Genomic DNA, 22472 nt, shown 5'->3' on the forward strand with positions numbered 1-22472 from the left:
AAAAAATATATTACAGATTGGGAACATGTGCTTGTTTGAACTTTTTAATGATTTAAATACATTTACAGCGATACATAGGAAGTTTTTGGCAAACTTAAACCCAACCGTTTCCTATAAGGAGCAATAATAAAGTGGCAGGCGTTACAATAAAGCAAAAGTCTTAATGTACTCTACAAGACAATCAGACAAATGTTGGACCTGAGTGTGACACGAATGTAAAATCAAAAGATGGATCATTTGTCACTTGTAAAATTCAAGTACAGTACAGATGTGAATGTGAAGGAAAAGCTTTACACACACTGATACACTTGGTCCTGAAATAAAAGGTGTCGGTAAGTAAAATATATGAGCTTAATCTGACATTATTTAAAGAATAAGGAGTGTTATTCTATAACTTTCTCTGTAACAAGTCCCATGAAAATACTTTACATCTTAAAAACAGATCATAAATATTTAGTTTACACTTTTAAATAAATACATTCAGTAATTAACCGCTGGGCAGTTTTTATGTAGCAAATTATACTCCCAACAGGAGTGAAAGTGCATTTGTTGGGGACTGTTTTCAGCCGCAAATAAATACATATTTGGAGTGCTAGTTCAGTGGTTCTTAACCCTTGTGGGTCAGGGGACCCACAAGGGTCCTAGAGGGAGTCCCAGAGGGTCCCCAGAAAATGGGGAAAAGTTTAATTGCACTATTTAATTCACTGTAGAAGGGAGACCGATGAATCATAATGTCGTGTTCACACCAAATGGGATGCAAGTTTTCACTAGTAACGAGTTTGAACACTAGAATATTTTGTGGCGACTCCCTTCATACGTGCAAATAAGTTGTGTCATGCATGAAATCACTGAATCAATGAATGAACTTCCACCGGTAGTCCTCAGCATCATACATCCCGGGAGGATCTCAATGCTGATTGGCTATCGCAGTTCAATTGGTCGCTGGAGTTCAGATTTTTCAACTCTTGCAAATAAGGGAACGTCATGAAATCGCACCGCCCGGCAGGAATTCGCGTCTTTACATTGACTTCACATGTAATTCCCTCGCGCAAATTGTTTTACACAATGAAAGATTTTCTATTCTGATCGTTGGTTTCACTTTCCCTGATCCAAATCAAACCTAACAACTAAAGTATTTTCAGATAAAGTTCCCTGAAGTGAAATCCTATCAAATGACCCTTTGCTAAGCCCCGCCCTCAAACACAGACTGGCCAATCACAGCGTAGCAGCGCAGGGTCTAACAACAACACAGCTGTGCTCCATTGACTCATGCAACTGTGTCAGATTTTCTTCATTTTCAGGCTGAGTTTGTAGATTTAGAGCTAGCTATGGTTAAACATTCTTGGGGTGACATGTAATAGTGATACTTGTTACCTGGAGAGGTCGGAAGGAGACATGCGTTAAACGTTACACGTAACGTTACTAAGTTAGTGCTTCTATGCTACGCTAGCTACTGAAGGTACACTTAATGTACGGACATCCTGCTTTTGCTGTGTGAATAACGATCAACACTGCTCTACAGGAACACTTTTCAATTTTTCTAAGATTCTGATAACCTTACTTGAGTGCAGATAGTGACAGTGGGCTGCATGCTAGCTTCAGCAGCTCAGTGGTCCATCATAAAGGGGCGTGGCTTAGCCAAGGGTCAATTTAGGGGTCCTTTACCAAAAAAAAAAGTGTCTTGTCAGGGAGTACAGCGAATGTGGGATTGGTTCAAAGTGAACTACAGTTCCCTTGTTCTTTGTAATGCAGGATAATTAATTAATTAACGTGCTTTTAATACTTTGTGGGTAACAACTGAGGTTACATCAGGCTTTGGCACAAGTAATCACATTATAATTAGTAGGATAAATTGGTCTTTTCATGAGACATGTTGACAATAAGAAAAAGACAGAATATCACAGACATATCCTTTGAAACTATACCCTCATAGAAAACATATTATAATGCATTTCAAAACATGTTAAAAAAAAAAGAGGACACTGGTACATCTGCACATCAAAACAGAGGAGAAACAAAAAAAGGTATACGTCTCACTCAATGTTCGTGACGTCCAGTGTGAGGTCTCCTGGTCTCGTCATCCAGACAGAAGCACAGATTCTCCTCCGACCTCCTGATAACTGTTACAGTTCAACGTCCACAGTGTCGTCGTCCACCTCGTTGCTGAGGACAGATCCCTCCATGATTAATCTTCTTGCAGGAGGTTCCACGGGGACAGAAAACGGATCCGCGTCAGGTGTCTTTTCCTGATGGCTGAGGAGTTAGATGAGGTTATAATTATTAGTGTGAGCGAGGTAGAGAAGGTTTGCTGTGTAACTGGTTTATAAACTAATAAGACTGGTTCACCTTGGACTGAAGCTGGACCTGTGAGCTTTGACAACTTTGGACTCAACAGGGCTGAACGGACACGGGGACTTGCTCCCTAAAAAAGAAAATATACACACATGATGCAGCTGCTAATTTTTAAATCCTGTGCTTGACTTTGTTGTTCAGCGTAGCACCTTCAAGTTTCTGTTTGGAGAAAGGAGAGCGATTGGGCTTCCTGTCAGAGCTCACGTAGGACGCAGCATCCTCTCCTTCAGCTACAGCCAACAGAGACGCACGGTAGTAGATAAGTGGCTGCCAGCACTCCTCCCTGAGGTTAATGATGTGCTCTGCAGTGTGTTTCTGCAGATAGGAGAACCTGCACAGACAAGAACGAGACTTTCAGAGAGCCAAGTTTGAAGAAATAAAAAGGTCTGTGACATTGTTTCATGCAGCACTTACACTGTTTTCTTGTCTGGTTTGAGGAGTTTGCTGGAGAACTCACTGAGGATGGTCAGGTAGGAGAGGTACGGTGGCGTAGGAGTGTCTGGGGTCTGACTGAACTCTTGGAACACAAACTCGATGCCGTTCCTGCACGTATTAACACACTTGAAGAAATAACATCTAAAGAAAACAATCTGACTAATGTGAAACAAGAGCCTGGGCTGACCTGTGGATCATGACGACGCACTCCCGAAACTTGACAAGGTCCCCGAACGTGAGGGCGAAGCGCCTGGCCAGCTCTTTGATGCTAGTGAAGGTCTGGACTCCTGGGTGAACCCTGCCGCCGCTCTCCTGCTCTCGCTTCAGACGAACAAACAGCTGAGGAACAGAGGATCAAATCTCATCAGCATCTCGCAGCTTGTGTAGCTGAGGCTTATTTTTAGGATGCATATGGAGCGACTGTACCTGCTGCAAACAGAGCACCAGTGTACGAGCACTCTCTATCTTATCCATCTGTCTGGTCCTGTACATCGTCTCCTTGATGATGTCTCCAAAGTCATTGTGGTACTGAGGACAAACAGGGAGAATCAGCTTGGGTAACACATACTAGCATTAAAGGGATAGTTTGAAATTTTGGGGAAGTAGATATAATCATTTTCTTGGCAAAAGTTAGATGAGAAGATTGATTCCACTCTCATGTCTGTCCGTTAAATATAAAGATACAGCCAGCAGACAGTTAGCTTAGCTTAGCATAAAGACTGGAAATGTGTGGAAACAGCTAGCCTAGCTCAGTCCAAAGGTAACTTTTTTTTTTTGCTTTATCTTATCATAATGGAGTAAATGTCGATAGCACAAAGTAATGGCTGTAGAATAATGACACCATGTGTGTTTAGATTGGTACACTATAACCCTCGCTTTCACTATGCAATTAACCTTCTGCTAAGCTCCGCCCCTTTGTGATGGTCCAACAAGCTGTCAGAGGCTCTGCGTCGACGTAAGTTTGTAAGCTGAAACCATTTCCCTCAGTGGAAACAAAGCTTTATTTATTTTAATTTCACAGATAAGAAACAATAAATTGTGAAGACAATAAAGCCTCCACAAAAACAGCATTTTAAGTCTTGTGTGTGATTTATCCTGGCTTCATATGAGCAGAGGAAATCTCTGCTCGTCGCTAGGCTAATTTATACAATGTAAAATGCCATAGGCTTGTGCTAATAACGTTAGCATGTTGTATTTGTTTGGAAAATGTGTTTAGAATAAGACAGTTGTTTTGTCAGTGAATCTTGTGAGCTGTAATGGAGCTGAGTTTTGTAACGTTACCTTTGTTAAATGTTGCTGTTGTTCCTGGATTCATATGAGTAGAGAAAAAGTCCGTTAGCAGCTAGCTAATTTGTACAATGTAAAATGCCATAGGCTTGTGCTAATAATGTTAGCATGTTGCATTTGTGGGGAAAATGTGTCCAGATAAAGACAAGTGCTTTGTCTGCCGATCCTGAGAGTAACAGTGAAGCTGATTTGTGTATTTGAGTTTGAAATTGTCTCTATTAAGCCATGTTTAATGTGTGTTTAATGTGTGTTTAGTGTGTGTTTTGAATCAACTAAACCTCACAGCACTTCACAAAACCCCAACTAGTGTTTAGGAGGTGTAGCTGCAGAGTGACACAGACACACCAACGCACAAGTATAAATGCTCACAGCATAGAGCTGACACACAGGCATAAATCCCGCTTTAGACAGATATATGCACCTTACAGACATGAGAGTGGTATCAATTGTCTTATCCAACTTTTGGCAGGAAACCTAAATAACTTATTTCCCAGAACGTGAAACTATTCCTTGAAGGAGTTAACCTTTACCTTCATGTAGTACATGAAAACCTCAGCCGCCATGCTCATCTCCAGCACTCCATGCACTATCAGTTTGCAGAAGGCCGCCAGCAGATTTCTGCGTCTGTGAAGGTCCTCCAGCCTCTCCACTTCAGAGCTTTCACTGACTGAGGGAGCCAGATGGGGATGAAGTGTGTGGTTGGATGTGAAGTGGTCGGAGAGCGAGAGAAGGGGAAGAGAGTGATTAATCATGAGAAATCATATAGCAGAAAAGGAAAAAGAACAAAGCAGAGTGTTTTAGTTAGTTTGAGGACAATGGCTTTAGCAGGTGGAAATCAAAGATAACATAAGACTAGAGTTATGATTGTGACACCATGTGGCTTCAATCTTTCACAGGGCTAATAAAATAGGCTCAGAGGTGAGCCAGAGTTAATGGAATTTTCTCACGGAAAGAGATTGCCCTGATTTTATGATTTAACTCAGTGCCCTTGCCCTCCGAGTGATCTCTGATCCAGCAACTAATAGAAAACACTGTCTATATAACAGAACCGTTACCAGGCAAATCCAATAAAACAATAGCTTTTTATTACATGTTCAAAAACCAATAATCCTGTATTGTATTTGGTTGAACATTTAAGAGATTCCCACCAGGGCCGCTATTGACTCTCTGGACGATCCCATATTTGGATGCAATATATATGTCTGTGAAAGAAGAAGCTATTGTAAAGATAATAAAATGTTTTAGTTACAGTCAGCCATGAATGGATTCATAAGTTTACCTGCAGGATTTTACAGAGAAAACACCACATATTCCCAGCATGTCAATCTTATTTCCTCATCTCAGAGCGGACAGGAACACACTGCCGTCATCGACTTACAAGCTTGCATCCCTTCGCATAACAAAGTCTAACGTCCTTTCATACAAATTAGTCCGGCCAGTTTCAGTCCGAGGATATTAACAGGGCTTTCTTTGTAATTGCGGGTCAGTTGTCAGGTCAGGTTGGAAATCAGAGCCCACTTACAGTCAGCAGGCCGCTCCGCAGTCAGTTATTAAGCCAAATGTGTGGCCATGCATTTAATATCTGCATGTTTTGACCACGTTGAGCCGCTGCACTCAATCAGTGCCTCACTCGGAGCAGAGGAGGCCTGAGAAAAGACGCTGAGCTCCGACAGGGTGAGAGTGCCATCTGCTGTGTGAACGCTGCACAGTGTTTACTCCTGGGTGTCACACATACACACTGCCTGAGTATAACACACCACTATGAGGCAGCTGTGTGAGAGTGCAAACATCACAAAATATGCAAATCGATAGGTTTATCTGAAGTTAGTCAAAAACACTCTAAGAACAGCCAGATGGTGAAGACAAATTCAAATCATTAACTTGTGTTTCGGATTTGTAGCATGTATGTTAGCCAGGGACCTTTGCAGTGGTGAAAAGTAACATTTAATTAAGCACTGTACTTAGGTGAAATTTTGAGTTACTTTCTTTGAGTACCTTAATTTTATGTTACTTTAAACTTGTACTCCACTATATTCAACAGCTGTAGTGACTTTTTAGACTGAGATTTTATGTGGAAAAAAATGTAAGAAAGCTTGTAAAATATATCGCAATGTTAAAAATTTCAAACTTCTGGGCCTTTTGTAGCCTTCACTCAAAACAGTGTCCTTGCCAGGTTCAGGTGTTAATGATTCATTACGCATTGCCACCAAAAAAAAAGACATTTCTCAAATGGATTCACAAATAAAAACAATTAGGTATATAAATACAAATTTTGGTAACCGAACTTTGCTTTCTCGTCTTTCCTATTCCAATAATTTGACGACCCTTTGGAGGGGGCCTGACCCCTCGTTTTGAAACCACTGGACTATTGTTAGTATTAAAACTAGTTTCACCTCGACCAGCTGCAACAATAAATGTTGTATGTAATAATCAATCAGTCACAGGAGTCTTTTGTCTGCATGACTACTTGCTGCTACTACTGTATTTTTACTAAATACAAATTTTAAATGCAGCACCTTTACTGACAATAAAGTGTTTTAACATTGTTGTATTGTTACTTTTACTTAAAGGAATACTTGACCCCTCAAACGGCCATTTGTATACCTGGATGCTGTTCACCACAGCTACTCATACTGGATGTTTCAATATTCATTCTGCACATGGCTCATTCATAGAAAGAGTCAACAGTATAAATACCTCGTGCCTAGCTGGATGACAATCTAAATTTTAAGCACCATATTGAAATTCTGACTGCCAAACTGAGGACAATATTTGACTTTCTGTACAGACATAAGAACCGCTTTCTTTTTGTACACGTAAAAAGTATTGTAGAATCTGCATTTTTGTCTATTTTGGATTATGGGGGTGTTATATATGGAACAGCTGCTGCCTCTACATTGAAATCACTGGATGTTGTCGACCTTATACATGGAATATTCTGCAAAAGATCTTAAACTTGGACACTGTTTACCCTTATGGCTGTTTTAAATGCCTTATTTCTGATCTTGTTTATTTGAGTCTAAATGCTTTTAACTATACATCTACACCTTACACATCATTTATTGCCGGTGTTGTTTGTTGTTTTGTATGATTTAATCTCTGTTTTAGTTGATATGCATTACAGTTCTTTGTTTGATTGTTTTTAAAGTCTTTGTTCATGCTCTGCATCACTGAAATGAGGGTCTCCCTGAAATGATTTCCCAAGTCTTAAATAAAGGTTTGAATGAATGAATTCCTCACCCCACGTTACCCCGGTTTTGGGAACAAAACTTTTTCTTGTATGCTTTCATGACGAACAAAGAATCCAAAAACAGTGAAAATTCTTGATTAATTTAAGTCATAGTGCACTGCGTTTAACAACAGCAAAACTACATTTAAACATCAGTTTACAAACTCTCACACAACTCATTTAGTATAATCAAATTCTCATTTATCTAGTAATATGCTCAGTAATTCCAAAACATGATGTTTAAATATAGTTTTGCTGTTGTTAAACACAGTCCACTATCACTTGAGTTCATCAAGAATTTTCTCCAGATTTGGATTCTTCAGTCACAGTAAAGGCATGTAAGAACCAATTTTCTCACTAGTTCAAGTCAACACTGGGTGAGTAATTAATAAACAAATGGTAATTTGGGAGATTAAGTATTCCTTAAAGTAAAGACTCTGAGTGCTTCTTACACCACTGGACCACTGATCGTCTCTCTCCTTGTTTCTTTTTACTGTCAACTGTGAAATAAAGGCAGAAGTGCCACAAAAATACCCTAAATTAAACACAAAACAAATATGTTGTGTAGGAAAGTACATGTATTCTTAAAGATACTCTCCAGATATACAAAAATAGTCTGCTTGGAATAAAAAATTGTGTCTAATATGCTTTTATCACAAAAAAATCCTCATTGGTAAATTCAGAATCTATGAAAATGCAAATATTTGTGTTTGTTTGTACAAGAAACAATCTGCAATCAGCACAGTGAAGCTCAAACATCCAAGTGAGGTAACAGTGACCAAAAACACTTGCACGTAGGTTAAGAAACTACTGATATAAAGAGTCTGATGTCTCACCACCACTCTGGCTGTCACAGTCTGTTCCGACAAAGACGTGTATGCAAACAAAGGTCAACAGCGCCCTCTGCAGTTTGGGACTGGGAGTGTACAACAGTGGACCGAAGGAGGTGGGATCCCACACGTGTAGCTGGTAGGAATGAGCCGTCAGAACGTCACAGACGCCCAGAAAAGCCTGATGTGGGAAATCAGGGAAGTTAGAAAGATGAGAAACAAGAAGCGCAAAAGGTGCCATCACTGATCAAACATGAGTTCACCTGCTGCTGCACACTGTGGTCAGCGTGGGAGAGAAGGTGGTGACCTCTCTCACAGAAGAGACGCAGCTGGAGTCTCTGGGCCACGGCTTTCTCCTGAAACACACGAAAGGGCATAATGATGAGTCACAAACAGTGCAGCATGTTGCCTGCAAATATGTATAAATATATATACATTTATTTCATGTACAAGCTTTATAAAGGAGAACATGTTCTAAATCTCTTCACACTACTTAAAAGCATCATCTCAGTGAAGGGAATTAAAGCAGATGTAACTCACTCTGGAGGTCAAAGTTTCATGACTGGTGTTGAGAGACCAGAGCATGCAGTAAGACAGACACTGCAGCACCTCCAGCAGCACCTTCACACAAACATGACAAAGAGAGACAGAGGACACTTATAAAAAGTAAGACAGTGAATGAATAAGTCCAAAAAACTTGATTTTAGAGAGGTGAGTTGGTACCTTGGGTGGTGCTGCTCCGTTACTGTCCTCCGCTGACAGGAGAGGAGACAACAGCTCAAACAGGTTCCACCTCAGGAGGTCGTGACAGCTAACAAAACATAAAGACATATAGATAATCAGCAGCCAATAATGACACGTCACTGACAGGATAATACAGGCTCTCAAATCTTACTTGTGGAACGCTCGGAGTTTCTTCAATGCGGCTAAAATTTCTCCAGTTTTCGCCTCGTCAGCAGAGAAACTTGGACTTTCACCCTACAACAGAGAAATCAGAAATAATAAGTCATCATTGTAAAGTAAGGCCTCGATCACACAGAAACCTAACCTTACCATGTAATCAATCTACCATTTATTTATCTTATTTTATTTATTTGACAGTAATTAGTATCTAGTCACTAAAATGTTGAGGCAGAGGGTATGCCTGTAGCTCTGGTTGAGGGTGAGAGGCTGTCAGCAGATAAACAGAGATCTGTGTGGGTACATGAGACCCTAAAAAAGAGGGTGGATTACAGGGAGTACCACCAGTTGGTCCAGGAGCTTCTCCTCCATGATGGCTGTTTCAGGCTCATAGCAAAAAACAAAAATGCTAAAAAAAAATAAAGTCCACATGGCCAAATCCCACATATATGCATCATCATACTTTCAGCCCCACAGTGTAACAGCACCCTCACCTTCAGTGAGTCCCCCAGCAGTGCTGTCAGTTGGTCCACCCAGCACTGAACCAGAGCATCCCTGGCAGCCCGGGCCGCTGAGCACCACGCCGTCTCCTCCCCGCACAGACTGAGGTAGGTGCGGGTTGCAGCCTCCAGAACAGCAGGGCTCGAGTGGCGCTCCAGAGCAGCTCCCATCTCCGCCATCAAGGAGGAAACTGCCTGAGGAAGAGGAGGAAGAGAAAACCACAGGTTAACTTCAAAATATGTGGATGATTTTGTGACCATATCCAACAGTTAATAACGATTACGGCAAATAAATATAATCTACATTATTCTGACAGTGTTAAAATAATGAGTTAGTTTTTAAATTTAAAAAAAAAAGAACTGTGTCACCCCATTAATCTATCATTAAATACTTGAGTCAGCTGAGAGACTGGGGTGCAGACCTGTGTGTTTTCAGCTTCAGGACACTCAGGGAGGAAGTACTGAGGGATCTTCAACAGGGAGGCAACAACGTCACAACTACCTGAAAACTACACAAACAACAGAGACATTATCATAATGTAAAGCCCAGAGTCTAACTGTGCAGCACAGACATCTGAATGTTGATTAATATATTGATAACTATGTGTGGAATAAATACCTTGCACAGTAACTTAGGAAGCACCACGAGGAGATGATCAGTGAGTTTAGTACAGTCGTCAATCTGAATCTTCTTTTCTCTGGCATTCATGACCTGAAACACCAAAACACACAGAGACTAGTGCATCAGATTTAAAGTACATAAGCATGAAAGAGGGAAACAGAGAGGGCTTCAGGCTGGAATTGAACCCGCAGCTGCTGTAGCAAAGTCATTGCCTTCGTATCTTCTGTACCCACTAAGAAACCGGGAGCCCCAAGATTAAGATTTTAAATTAAAAAAACATAAAATAAGATTAGAAAATACAACGAACTTAAATAATTAAACCAGTATTTTTTTCGTTTGTGACGATGAGTAGTTTCACTGAGGAGAAAGTCGCCCCTTTAAACATCTCAGATGGCTTAATTACATAATTTCTTGAAGCTCAAAAGGTGAAATTATCCAATATTTCACAAAAAAATTGAGAAAGGTCAAAATGATGAACATAAATTTGTGTCTTTTACTTCTTTTCTACCCCACAAATCATCTCATCACCCATCAGATTTATCCTTAAACCTTTAAAAGAAACCACCAAGGCGAGACCCACAGGGTGACACTTACTTACTTACTACTTAACTATACTCAAGGTAATTAAAAGAAGCTCCACCTCGACCTGCTACAACAGTGAAATGCTGCTTACACTTTGATGTATTAGTATTAACAGTCTAAAGACAAAATATATAATAATCCATCAGTCAGAGTGGCCATTTTTACTTTACTTTTTATATTTTTGTACATTAAGCTGAAAATAACTTATGTGCTTTTACTGGACTTGTACTATTATATTGCTGTATTGGTACTTTTTCTTTAGTAAAAGATCTTAATACTTCTTCCACCTGTGCTCAAAAATAGGGATGCATCTCCCACTGACCCTCTTGGCTCCGCTCCTTCCTGCCAGCGCTGATCCCTCAGCAGCCTGACGCACCGACGCGACCAGGATCTCCACAAGCACCGCTTCTTCCTCTAGAGTAAGACCTGGAAGCGCACACACACACACACACACATAAGATGGTAACTGCCCTGGAATAATAATTTATGTCACAACATATGATGACAAGTTTGGATAATAACATTTAGTGACAGTGTTTTGCAGCAGAAATGAGGCTGTTAGAGGCTGAGACAAACCCACTTAATTAGAAGCAGATACTGTTTGCAAAACAGGATGCTGAGGACATTTTTCATTAAACAGTGGCTTGCTGTGGTGTTTTACACATCTGGAGCCTCACAATAATATTTACAAACATGCTTTAGTCATCAATAAGCACTGGATATAATGATCACATTCATCGGTAATGACTTCAATCAAATCAAGGAAATGATCTGTCAAACTAAACCTCTGCTTGTCTTAGAATTTTAAGGATCGCAGCATCACAGTTACCTGGACCGTGTGAGGAAGAGTCCTGCAGCAGTATAGACGTGAGTGTGGGCCAGTCCTTCAGCAGGGCTCCACCACAGTCCCACAGACTGTCCACGAGGTACACCACATGGTTGTGCAGCTGAAAGTGGATGCACACAGACATGTTAGTCCACCTGCTCATGTTAATTTCTTTTAAGCTAAAACAAGAATCTCAGCCGGTGTGTTTTCACCTCAGACTCCTGGTAGAACTGCAGCAGAGCCTTCAGTCTGGCAGATGTTTGCTGTTGATGCACCTCCTCCTCATTTATGTCATCCTGAGTATCAGATGCAGGGGCTACAGTGTTGAGAAGCCTAACAGAGACCAGCGACATCCAGGCAAACACTGATTAACAGTCTGATTGGGTTTTTTTTTTTTTTTTCAAGTGATGGAGGTGAACATACCGTGAGAAGAGCAGCTCCCCTGCTGTGGCCGCCAGAGGGCGCTGTGACGAGTACACAAACTGGAGCAGTTGATTGTAGTCGTCTGGAGTGAGGACATCATCAGATGTTCTGAGGAGTCAGAGGTAGTTTGAGGCAAAGAAAATCAGCCGGGAAACATTACAGATGATTGCAAAAAACATGAGAACAGCATCCAGGCTGTGGACTCACTTGGAGATAAGAAGCAGTAGTTTCATCGTCTGCACCGCCACTTCATTGTCCTTATCTAAGGTCATGGAGATCATCCGGTCCTGGAGCAGTAAAGATGAAGCATGAGTGTTCACAGTTATACAATGTAGGTCTCAACGTGCATTCACCATATTTCATATATTGTTCAGAGGAGGAAAAGATCAAACTGCTGGAGGAATACAATCATAGAAAGCACAAACTACAAAGTAAATTTGATTCTCCAAATACCAGAGAATAGAAAATGACTGTTGGAAGAAATTGCAACGAAAATAAATTCAGTCAAGTCTAAAGTGTAAAATCAAAAGCGAATCCAGCAGTCGCAAAACATTCCTCTCCGGGTTATGATAGTTTTTTCATTTACCACCATGAACTCAGACTCTGGACATGAATGAAATGCAGCTTTAAGCGGAGTTGTGTACCTTGAAGCGGCTCGTGAACAGGTCCAGTTTAGGGAGGAGCGGAGGATCTCCATACAAACCCTGTAGCCCTAACACACACTTGAGACGCACATCTGGTATCTGAAACATGAGATGCATGTCAGAACATAGACAATCATCAGTTTCATGGCAACAGACATTCAAAAAGATTTAACATTCACAATAAAATCAAAGCTATCTTTCTGTATTATCACATTGATGCTACATTTACCTTATCGTGCATCATCCAGCCCACGTACTTGAGGTAGCTGTCATTGAGAAAGGCCGAACTGTAGAGCTTCATCCACAAACCCAACTCCTCCATACAGATGGAGCGGATTTCTGGAAGCACATCGCTGCGCGCACACACACACACACACACACACACACACAAACACAAAATCAGCTCCACAATCAATAACATAATGCACACTGAAACTTACAGTGTCTGAGGAACAGTTACCGATATCTCTTCAGAAACACTCCTTTAAAGATGACGTCCATCATGCTCTCTATCTCCGCCCTCTTCTCCTGCAGCTTGAAGGCAGACAGAAACAAACAGAGTCAGACATTACTCAGACGCAGCAAAGATAAAATCCTCGACCAAGCGACACCGGTCTTACCTCTGTGATCTTCTTCTGTATCCTCTCCTGCTGCAGCGTGCTCTTCTGCCTCATCGTTTTCCTCTTCTGCACCTCATAAAGCTTCTGACTGTTTTCAATGCCGACGCTCAGACTCAGAGCCACAGACACCAGAGAGCTCAGCAGCTTCACCGCTTATCAGGGACCAAAACCAGAAAGCACAGATTAGTGCACTGAATGTGTTCATGTATCTGCATGTATGTGTCTTCTGTTCTTTACCTGCTAATGTGCAGGTGTGTCTAAAAGCCCGTATGTAGGAGTCTGACAGCTCTGTGAGCAGCGAGATGAGCGTGTTCATCAGGTAGCTGTCGAATATGACGCTGTGCTGACACTGAGCTACGAGCACCGACACAAAGTCGCAGAACTCGGAGTGGAACCAGCGACCGTACGGACCAGGTTGTATCAGAGGGTACTCCACACTGTCCTGCAGCAAGAGGAGGGAGGGAAGGAAACAGAGAGAGAAACACTTTGAAGGGACTTTGAAGGAGGAATGATGTTAATGTCAGGACAAAGCCTTCAAACAGGAAGGTGCTACTGACTGTGTCCATGGGCCACGTGACTGTGAGGATCCAGGGAAAGGCCAGGAACTTCTTATACTGCAGACCAGCGACCTGAAACACACACACAGTCGAACAGTTTCAGTTTAAAGTGTTAAACACTGGTAAAGTCAGAGAGGGAAACACAGACTGAGGACGGCTCACCTCATCCAGCTCCTCCACCATCTTACTCATGACCTCATTGTCCTCTTTGTTCTGACACATCTCTGCTGTGACCACACCTGAGACACAGGAGGGAAAGATATAACTGACTGTGTGTATTCTATGTGGATTCTGTGTGTGTGTGCTGCTTGCCTTTGCACCCCGAGCACTGGATGAAGAAGCTGATGAGATCGAGGAGAGATGAGTCTCTGTCCGTCACATACGCCTCGATCCAGTCATCAATCACCGCCTGCTCAGACATCACACAAGAGTCAGTCACTGGGTTTACTGTGTATTAATATTCTGATAATGACACCGACATCCCAGTCGGTATATTCAGGTGTTTTTATGGTCAGGACATTGGACTCATTCTTGCTTTTTATGGTGTAAACACTGTTTGCATGCAGCTGCTCCTTCTCTCCACACACATAAGGACATCTGGGAGCGGCGCCCAAGTCCACCATTTTGTCAGAAGTGCAAACACAGGAGGCAGAGGTGGTATCCGATTACATTTAGCTCGAGCCAAGTGCTCCAGCGGGGTATAAACAGTGGTTGATGTTTTGTGAACTGAAGGATTGTCTGTACAGGTAATGTTTGGCTGAATCATCCTTAACAATGGCCACTAGCTGACTTCAGAAACATACTCACTCCTGGTTAGTACAGGTCAAATTTACTTATTGAAGTCAATTAAATATCTACATAATTGTTCATGTTATGGGTGTCTGATGTAGTGATCACTCATAATGGCTTTGGTATGAATTTGAGAATGGTTACATTGGTGTGACTGGACAGCACTGTACTGTTATAGACCGACTTAAGTGAATTAATTGAATTTCCATTTATTGCAAACTGTCCCAAAACTACTGATTAAACACCTACTTTTACTCACTTATGACTTTTTTCCTAAAAGAGGTTCATTAGAGCCCAAACGGACAGTGTTTCCACTTGCTCACATCTGGCCAGAAGGCTGATCCTGTGTAAATGGACGGATTCTTCACCTCCAACATATGGACATTGGATTAAGGATGTTGTGTATTATTTACAATGGGAGGAAATCCATTCTTTTATTAAAGGATCAACTGCATGCTTCTTTGCCACCTGACAGCCATTTTTAACTTTTGTAGCAAATATGGAAGCTGAAAAATTGTAATGAAACATTTAATGCTCCCAACCTATGTCACACAAGTTAATATATTTGTCATTCTTTTTAAAATTTATTTTATTTTATCTATTTATTTTTATTTCTATTTTATTTTTTTTTAATTTATACATATGTTTTTATTATTTTTCCTTTCTTTTCTTTTTTACATTTTTTGTATGTATATTTTTTTTTTTTAATTATTTTTCATTTATTTATTTATTTATTTTTCGTTTTTGTCTTATTTAATCTCACTGGTCTGGCTTTCCCTGTTTCTGGGTTGGTGGGGTTGTTTTCTGTCCTTGTTGGCTCTGCTTGTTTGTTGATGCTCTGTGCATCTTATTGAATTATCAATACCTTGTTTGAAAAAAGGGGGGGGGGGGGTTCATAAAGCAGATGACTGCTGGTGAGAGAATCATTAATTTGACTCCTAATAAATAAATGTTTTTACCAATATAAATAAATGCTAAAATAAGTGCTTTCCATTCACAGAACATGTTTTATTGTCTGTACCGAGGCTACGCACAGAGTTTGGCAAACAAGCATTTCTGTATGCAGCTCCTTATACAGTCAGGTCCATAATTATTTGGACAGTGATTCAGTTGTCATCATTTTGGCTCTGTACACCACCACAATGGGTTTTAAATGAAACAGTGAAGGCAAAGAAGTGGAGTGTTGTGCAATGGCCAAGTCATATCATCTGACCTGAATCCAACTGAGCATGCGTTTCTCTTGCTGAAGCCAAAACTGAGGGCAAAACACCCAAAACACAAGCAGGAAGTGCAGACGGCTGCAGTAAAGGGCTGGCAGAGCATCACCAGGGAAGAAACCCAGCATCTGATGATGCCTATGTGTCCAACACTTCAGGCAGTCATTGACTGTAAAGGATTTGCAACCAAGCATTAAAACTGACTGTTTAATTGATGATTATGTTAGTTTGTCCAAATACTTATGAGCCCTTAAAGTCGGGGGACTGTGTGAAGAAATGGTTGTCATTCCTACACGGTTCATACTACATTTTTGAAAAAAGCCTTAAATGAAAGCTGAGAGTCTGCACTTTAAGCAGGTATTCATTGTTTCATTTAAAACCCATTGTGGTGGTGTACAGAGCCAAAATGACGACAACTGTATCATTGTCCAAATAATTATGGACCTGACTGTATGTGGGGAATCTTCTGCAGAAAGGCTTAACGTTGCACTTATTGGTTCCTCTCGGCTGTTTCAAAGCACTGTTGCAGGATTTTTGTACACAATCATCTATGTGCCAGTGTCAGGGTGTATTTTAGCTGGTCTTTGTCTTGCCTTTCTGTTATATTTTTATGGTTCACTTGTAGCATATATTAACATATTTTGGGGCTTTCAATCTCATTACATGTTCTATACTTCTTGTTTAAGAGCTGCATATTTTTATTTTGTATTTTTATTCTGTCTGTAACTTTATGTTGCTGCCTGTCTCGGCCAGGACACTCTTGAAAAAGAGATTTTTACTCCCAAGAGGGTTTTTTCTGGTTAAATAAAAGTTAAATAAACAAAAATAAATAAATCGTACATCCCTTAGCTAGCCAACATTCCAAGATAAGTGTTTTCATTTGTTTATAATTACCTGTTATGAAATGAGGAGAACATAAATAAACAGACTTTGTTTTTGTTGCCCATGGTTTCTCCATGACCCTATCTATCCTAGCACAACCCTTCACCCACATTGCTCTTCTTTCAGGCTCTTTCTCATAGCTCGGGAATTTAATAAACAAATATTTGGAGCTCCCATCTTCATTTTTCATGGGATGATGGTTCTTGTAGGTTCCTTCACTACAGCACATCACCGTAGTTATGCACTTGCACCCAAGAAATAGGCATGATGTCAGAGTGATATGCAATCACACTCGGCCATAGCCTGTGTGTTTGCACCTCCAACACCATGGATGCACACAATTGCAGGTAAAGCACGGTGTCATCAGCTGAAAATATCTCGAGTAAAGCTGGAATATTAATGTGCATGTAGAATTATCACTCTTTTATAAGAAATCAAAGGCTAAATAATATTTTCGGTGCACATGTTTCACTCTACTTCTGCGAAAACAGTTTAGATTTTTCGATTACATTGAATAAAATTACATAAAATAAGACCACAGACACAAATAATATATCACAGTTGAGTGTTAGCTAGTCTTACCTGCATGGCGCTCCTGCCCATGGTGATGACCTCGAACAGGGTGACGGCCTCCACCTGCCTCTGTTTACCGTGGCTGCTTCCTGCTCTGCCAACATTGCTGCGGCTGGCTTTGGCACTTTTGCTCTTGACGTTCTCTGAACCCTTGTGTGGTCGTTTTCTTCGTCTCTGTGGGTTTTGATAAGACAGTAAAAAAGAGACTCTGTATTTCCTCAACCTTCAGAAAATCAGATACACTCCTAAAGGCACCTTGCAAAAAATTTAGGACCCTCTTTTGGAATATTTTGAGAGTTGACAAGTACTGAATGAGGCTGACTGGTTGATTAGTGCGGCATCGGACCCCCGCAAACAAATATGTTGTCAAATGAAAACTCAATAAACCTGTTAAACAGGCAAACTCCTCTGTGTTAGCACTGAAGCACCTTTAACGAGTGAAGGTGCAAATTCAAGGCACCAGATGTTTCCCTCCTCCAGGTGGGTGCTAACGAGTCTCATCACACTTTGGAAACTCTTTTAGTGACACGGCTTTTGACAAACGCTTTTTCTTTTTTATCATTGTTAATAAAAATGGAAGATTTGGCTTCATCAGTGAGACAAAAAACAATACTGATGAACACAAACAATTACTTTAATAATAAGTTAATCTGCTAATCATTTTCTCAGCTACTCTAATAAGCATTTTGTCTGTAAAATGTCAGAAAATAGTGAAAAAAAAGCTCATTATTATTTTATAAAGCCCAAAATGACGTCTTCAAATTACCAACACTCAAAGACATTCAGTTTACTAACATATAGAAAAAGCAGCAAATCATCACATTTGGCATTTTTCTTAAAATATGACTGAAATTTTTAAACAATTCTCAAAAAAGCTAATAAGTAAAGAAATATTTCTTTACATCTTTTAAAATATATAAAATCAACTCCTGTGACAGGCCTTTCTCACAGTCGACCTTTTGTCTTCTCGTTGTAGAAGAGAAGCACACGTGTTACTTATAATACTAATGTTGGCTCTGTTACGTGTCCCAGTGAGTCCTGACAGTGTGACAGTGAACTGGTATGCACAATACCAGAACCCTGAAACTGGAGCAGCTAAACGGAATTCAGCCATTATTCAATTCATCACTTGCGCCTGTGCATTTCATACAGTTACATGCTGGTTTGAAGAAAGGTACTGAACAGTGTGTGCGGGACTTTCTGTTCAAACATGGTGACATGTTAAAATGTCTATGAAAGGGGGCAGATGTGAGAATAAAATATACAATATCATCAAAGAGGCATTGTTTGTATTATGTGTGCCAATATTGTCTTACTGCTCCTCGACTGCTGCTCTCCTGTTATCAGACTCTTTCTGGCGGACACTGTGCACACTAAATGATGAACAGAAAAACACCTACCACGCTCTTCTGTCTGTTCTCGTTCCCGGACTCGTCCTCCGAATGATTGACAACCTCGGAGGAGTTCGCCTCATCATGAGAGTTCTGACTGAGAAGTCAAAAATAGAAAACAAAAAAGGAAATAAGCATTTAAGCACCAGAGATGGACAGTAAGTACATTGACTCATGCCCTGCACTAAATTATAGGGCTGTGGCAAACGGCTTGAAGCGTCGAAGCTTCATTCATAACATCGACATTCATTTCTAAATCAGCAGTTGAATGCTGCACAGCTTTTTCATTTTTTTTTGCATGTCTATTCATTCTGTTTAAACCCAGTATTTATTACTTACGTAAGATTTTGAATTTCAGGACTTCTACTTGCAAGTAAAGTGATGAACACATTAATGCATCAATAATTCTAATTAAGTAGCCTAATGTATTTTATTCTGAAATGGGACTTTCTGCATAATGAGTAGTTTTACTTTTATTACTTTAAAGTAGGGATGTACGATATTGGATTTTTGGCTGATATCTGATATGCCGATATATAACAACTCATTTGGCTGATAACCGATACCATTATCGATATATCCTTTTTTCCCCACCAGTTTTAGTGATCATCAAGTCTCCTCTGTAGTAGCGGTGTAACGATACATCGATCCACATCAATACATCAATTCATTGATTAACGATACGATTATATCGATGCAAAATGAAAACATCGATCCATATCGTCATCTTAAAGATACACATTTATTTTGAAATTCACATAGCACGTCTGTGTCACCATTTCTGGGCAAGCGCGCCTCCGCTCAAACAACAAACAGAGCTCAGAAATAAAATGGTCAAATCATATTCTAGTTGTTTTTGTGAGTTGATGTAAATGATTGTGTTAGATGGGCATATGATATCGCGTCATATCGATCGCAGGCTCCTGAATCGAATCGAATCAAAATCGTATCGTGACAGACTTGTGATATCGGCAAACATCGTATTATCATCCAAACAAATCGATATAATATCGTATTGTGATGAAGCTGGTGATTTACACCCCTACTCTGTAGTGGAATTAACATCATATTATACATGTGTACTCTTATCATGATGGTGCACCAGCAGATGGAGACATGAAATATAATACTTTTCAATATACAGTACAGTGCCTGGTTCCCACTGTGAAGCATGGAGGAGGAGGTGTGATGGTGTGGGGGTGTTTTGCTGGTGACACTGTTGGGGATTTATTCAAAATTGAAGGCACACTGAACCAGCATGGCTACCACAGCATCCTGCAGCGACATGCCATCCCATCCAGTTTGCATTTAGTTGGACGATCATTTATTTTTCATCAGGACAATGACCCCAAACACACCTCCAGGCTGTGTAAGGGCTATTTGACCAAGAAGGAGAGTGATGGAGTGCTGCGGCAGATGACCTGGCCTCCACAGTCACTGGACCAAAACCCAATCCAGATGGTTTGGGGTGAGCTGGACCGCAGAGTGAAGGCAAAGGGGCCAACAAGTGCTAAACACCTCTGGGAACTCCTTCAAGACTGTTGGAAAACCATTTCAGGTGACTACCTCTTGAAGCTCATGGAGAGAATGCCAAGAGTGTGCAAAGCAGTAATCAGAGCAAAGGGTGGCTATTTTGAAGAAACTAGAATATAAAACATGTTTTCAGTTATTTCACCTTTTTTTGTTAAGTACATAACTCCACATGTGTTCATTCATAGTTTTGATGCCTTCAGTGAGAATCTACAATGTAAATAGTCATGAAAATAAAGAAAACGCATTGAATGAGAAGGTGTGTCCAAACTTTTGGCCTGTACTGTATGTAATAATTATTTATTGTACAAAATAAGAAATAGCATGTTGGCTGATTCCAATAGTTCATTTCAAAGCCGATATCGGCCGATACTGATGTAAGAGCCACAATGTGTGAATATAAGTTCATTTAAATATCACGCAAAATCTATTTCCAGACATTGTGTAAAACTTAAATATTGTGTAAAAATATAACAGAACTAAAATGCATGTATGTTAATTTTTGATGATGACGCTCCCTTTAATTTTATATCGTACATCATGTGCAGTATAGTTGAGCTGAGAGCTGCATTAGGCACAGGAGCACACAGTTTTTCTACCGTGTGACTGAGGGTAATTTCAACTTTTCAGTTAATGTTTTAAGCTGTATAACATCGCCTGTCATTCACGTCAGATTGAAGTTACTGTGCATACAGCTCAATAGTGGCCTTTTTGATATTCAGAGGGTGATATTGATTGATATTATCATGCATCCCTAATTTAAAGTACATTTTGATGCAGACACTTCTGTGGTTTTACTTAAACAAGACTTTGATTGCAGGACTTTTACTTGTAATAAAGTATTTAGACCAATTACTCTAGTTAAGGGTCTCGATACTTTGCTTTTTCCACCACTGTCAGTCTCTTACTTCTGCTCTGAGGTCCTGGATGCAGCTGTAGCCGAGGGTTCAGGGATCATCTCCTCCTCGGGTCTTTACACAGAGCTCAGGTGTGTGTCTCTGCATCTGGAAACACAGTGTGATGAAGTGAGGTGCAAACAGAAGATGTTTCAGCAACCAAAAGTATGCATCAAAATTAACCCTGCATGCATAGAGAGAAAAAGTTGCCATATTTTTGAGTATCTGTCTTATGTTAGTACATGTGTGCATGCAAAGGAGCTGTTGCATGTCTCCTCTCCTCAGGGAGAAGGTGACAGGGGATTTAAAGAGCTGCTCAAAGACACTCCGGCAGAGTACATGCCTTTACCCCCCTGAGGCTTTCAGACACAACTGTGAGACAACTCCCTGCTGTCCTGTGACACTGCTAGCTAACACATATGTTCCTAGAAACTTAAACATAAGTTGTAATTTCCTGAAGCAGCCCTGAAGTGTGTACGTTACAACAATGACTGACAGGTGAACACACAGGTCTGCCGCCGCTCCTACTAAAGTTTTCAAACTTACCGTCCTCACATCGACTCATCTTTCCTCGGTGTTCATTCATGTGTAATTTTAAATCCGAAAGCTGTCACATTAATTCAATTTTGAACATTTTCCACCGCGAATATCCTCCTTCTTTTCGCCCAGCTCTCACAGTCAAGTTGCAGGACAGCCTAGCTCTAACCTGATTGGCTGGGAAAGCGAATGAAACGTGCGTGATTGGTTAGTCTGGAACGTCACTCATAGTGTAGTCCCGCCCCTGGAGGCTGTGACAGACAGACCGTGTCCGGTTTGGTTTCTGCATACCTCAGCACTGTAAACATCTGCAGGACGTATGCCATATGAGGCAGATATGAGTCATTACTGGGTGTTTATTGAATAAATAATATTACAGAACATTGTATTGTTTCCTCTCAGCCGTTAATATGGTGTTAAAGTGTCTTAATGTGGCCTGTATGTGTCGTTTATTTCAATAAACCAGCAGCAGTAGTTAATTCAGAGGGGAGCTGTCGCGGTATTTTCAGATTTAATATTGTGCAGGAGTTGGACAGCAGGAGGCGCCATTTACTCATCATAGACCACAGGCTGACATGGCTGCTCTATTACAGGCAAGAGTGAGGTCATTGTCAGAGGAAGGATTCACAAGGCAGTAATCATAATATATATTAACCCTTTCAGTGTTTACATTCCTCTTCCTCAAAATTTTTAAGTTATTTTTATAAATATGCATGTCGGGTGGACATCATGCATTTAAGTTTTCAACTGCGGATATATAAACCAATGAAAAAAATGGATGTACTATGTGAAACTATGCAAATATATGTTATTAATGCTGTTAAACTAGAATGTTCACATATTTTAACAT

At 40.5% G+C, this 22472-nt stretch overlaps 1 protein-coding gene across 1 annotated transcript; it reads right to left on the reverse strand.

The window, feature by feature from the left end:
• Window positions 1–1971: 1971 nt before the first annotated feature.
• On the reverse strand, window positions 1972–21777 carry LOC117251568 (cohesin subunit SA-2). Its single transcript, XM_033618012.2, has 32 exons — window positions 21632–21777; window positions 21098–21193; window positions 18669–18756; window positions 17278–17442; window positions 14120–14216; window positions 13970–14046; window positions 13808–13879; window positions 13488–13692; window positions 13251–13402; window positions 13091–13164; window positions 12860–12983; window positions 12631–12729; window positions 12194–12273; window positions 11987–12094; window positions 11776–11896; window positions 11567–11684; window positions 11060–11163; window positions 10153–10245; window positions 9956–10042; window positions 9528–9728; window positions 9029–9111; window positions 8857–8944; window positions 8674–8754; window positions 8397–8489; window positions 8140–8314; window positions 4605–4741; window positions 3214–3315; window positions 2975–3126; window positions 2767–2895; window positions 2502–2683; window positions 2347–2422; window positions 1972–2253 (listed from the first exon to the last, which is right to left on the reverse strand). Exons 2-32 carry the CDS (start codon window positions 21145–21147, stop codon window positions 2124–2126), a joined length of 3543 nt encoding a protein of 1180 aa, XP_033473903.2. The 5' UTR covers window positions 21148–21193; window positions 21632–21777; the 3' UTR covers window positions 1972–2123.
• Window positions 21778–22472: the final 695 nt, after the last annotated feature.

This window comes from Epinephelus lanceolatus, chromosome 14, assembly GCF_041903045.1.
Source record: "Epinephelus lanceolatus isolate andai-2023 chromosome 14, ASM4190304v1, whole genome shotgun sequence".
NCBI classification, from domain to species: domain Eukaryota; kingdom Metazoa; phylum Chordata; class Actinopteri; order Perciformes; family Serranidae; genus Epinephelus; species Epinephelus lanceolatus.

Excerpts from the sequence above, each read along its gene's own strand:
- LOC117251568 (XM_033618012.2), bottom strand. The coding sequence starts at position 21,147 with ATGATCCCTGAACCCTCGGCTACAGCTGCATCCAGGACCTCAGAGCAG. Across the intron at positions 14,217-17,277 it reads TGGGCAGGAGCGCCATGCAG|GCGGTGATTGATGACTGGAT; the intron begins GTAAGACTAGCT and ends ATGTCTGAGCAG. Across the intron at positions 9,112-9,527 it reads TGCTGGGGGACTCACTGAAG|GGTGAAAGTCCAAGTTTCTC; the intron begins GTGAGGGTGCTG and ends TCTCTGTTGTAG.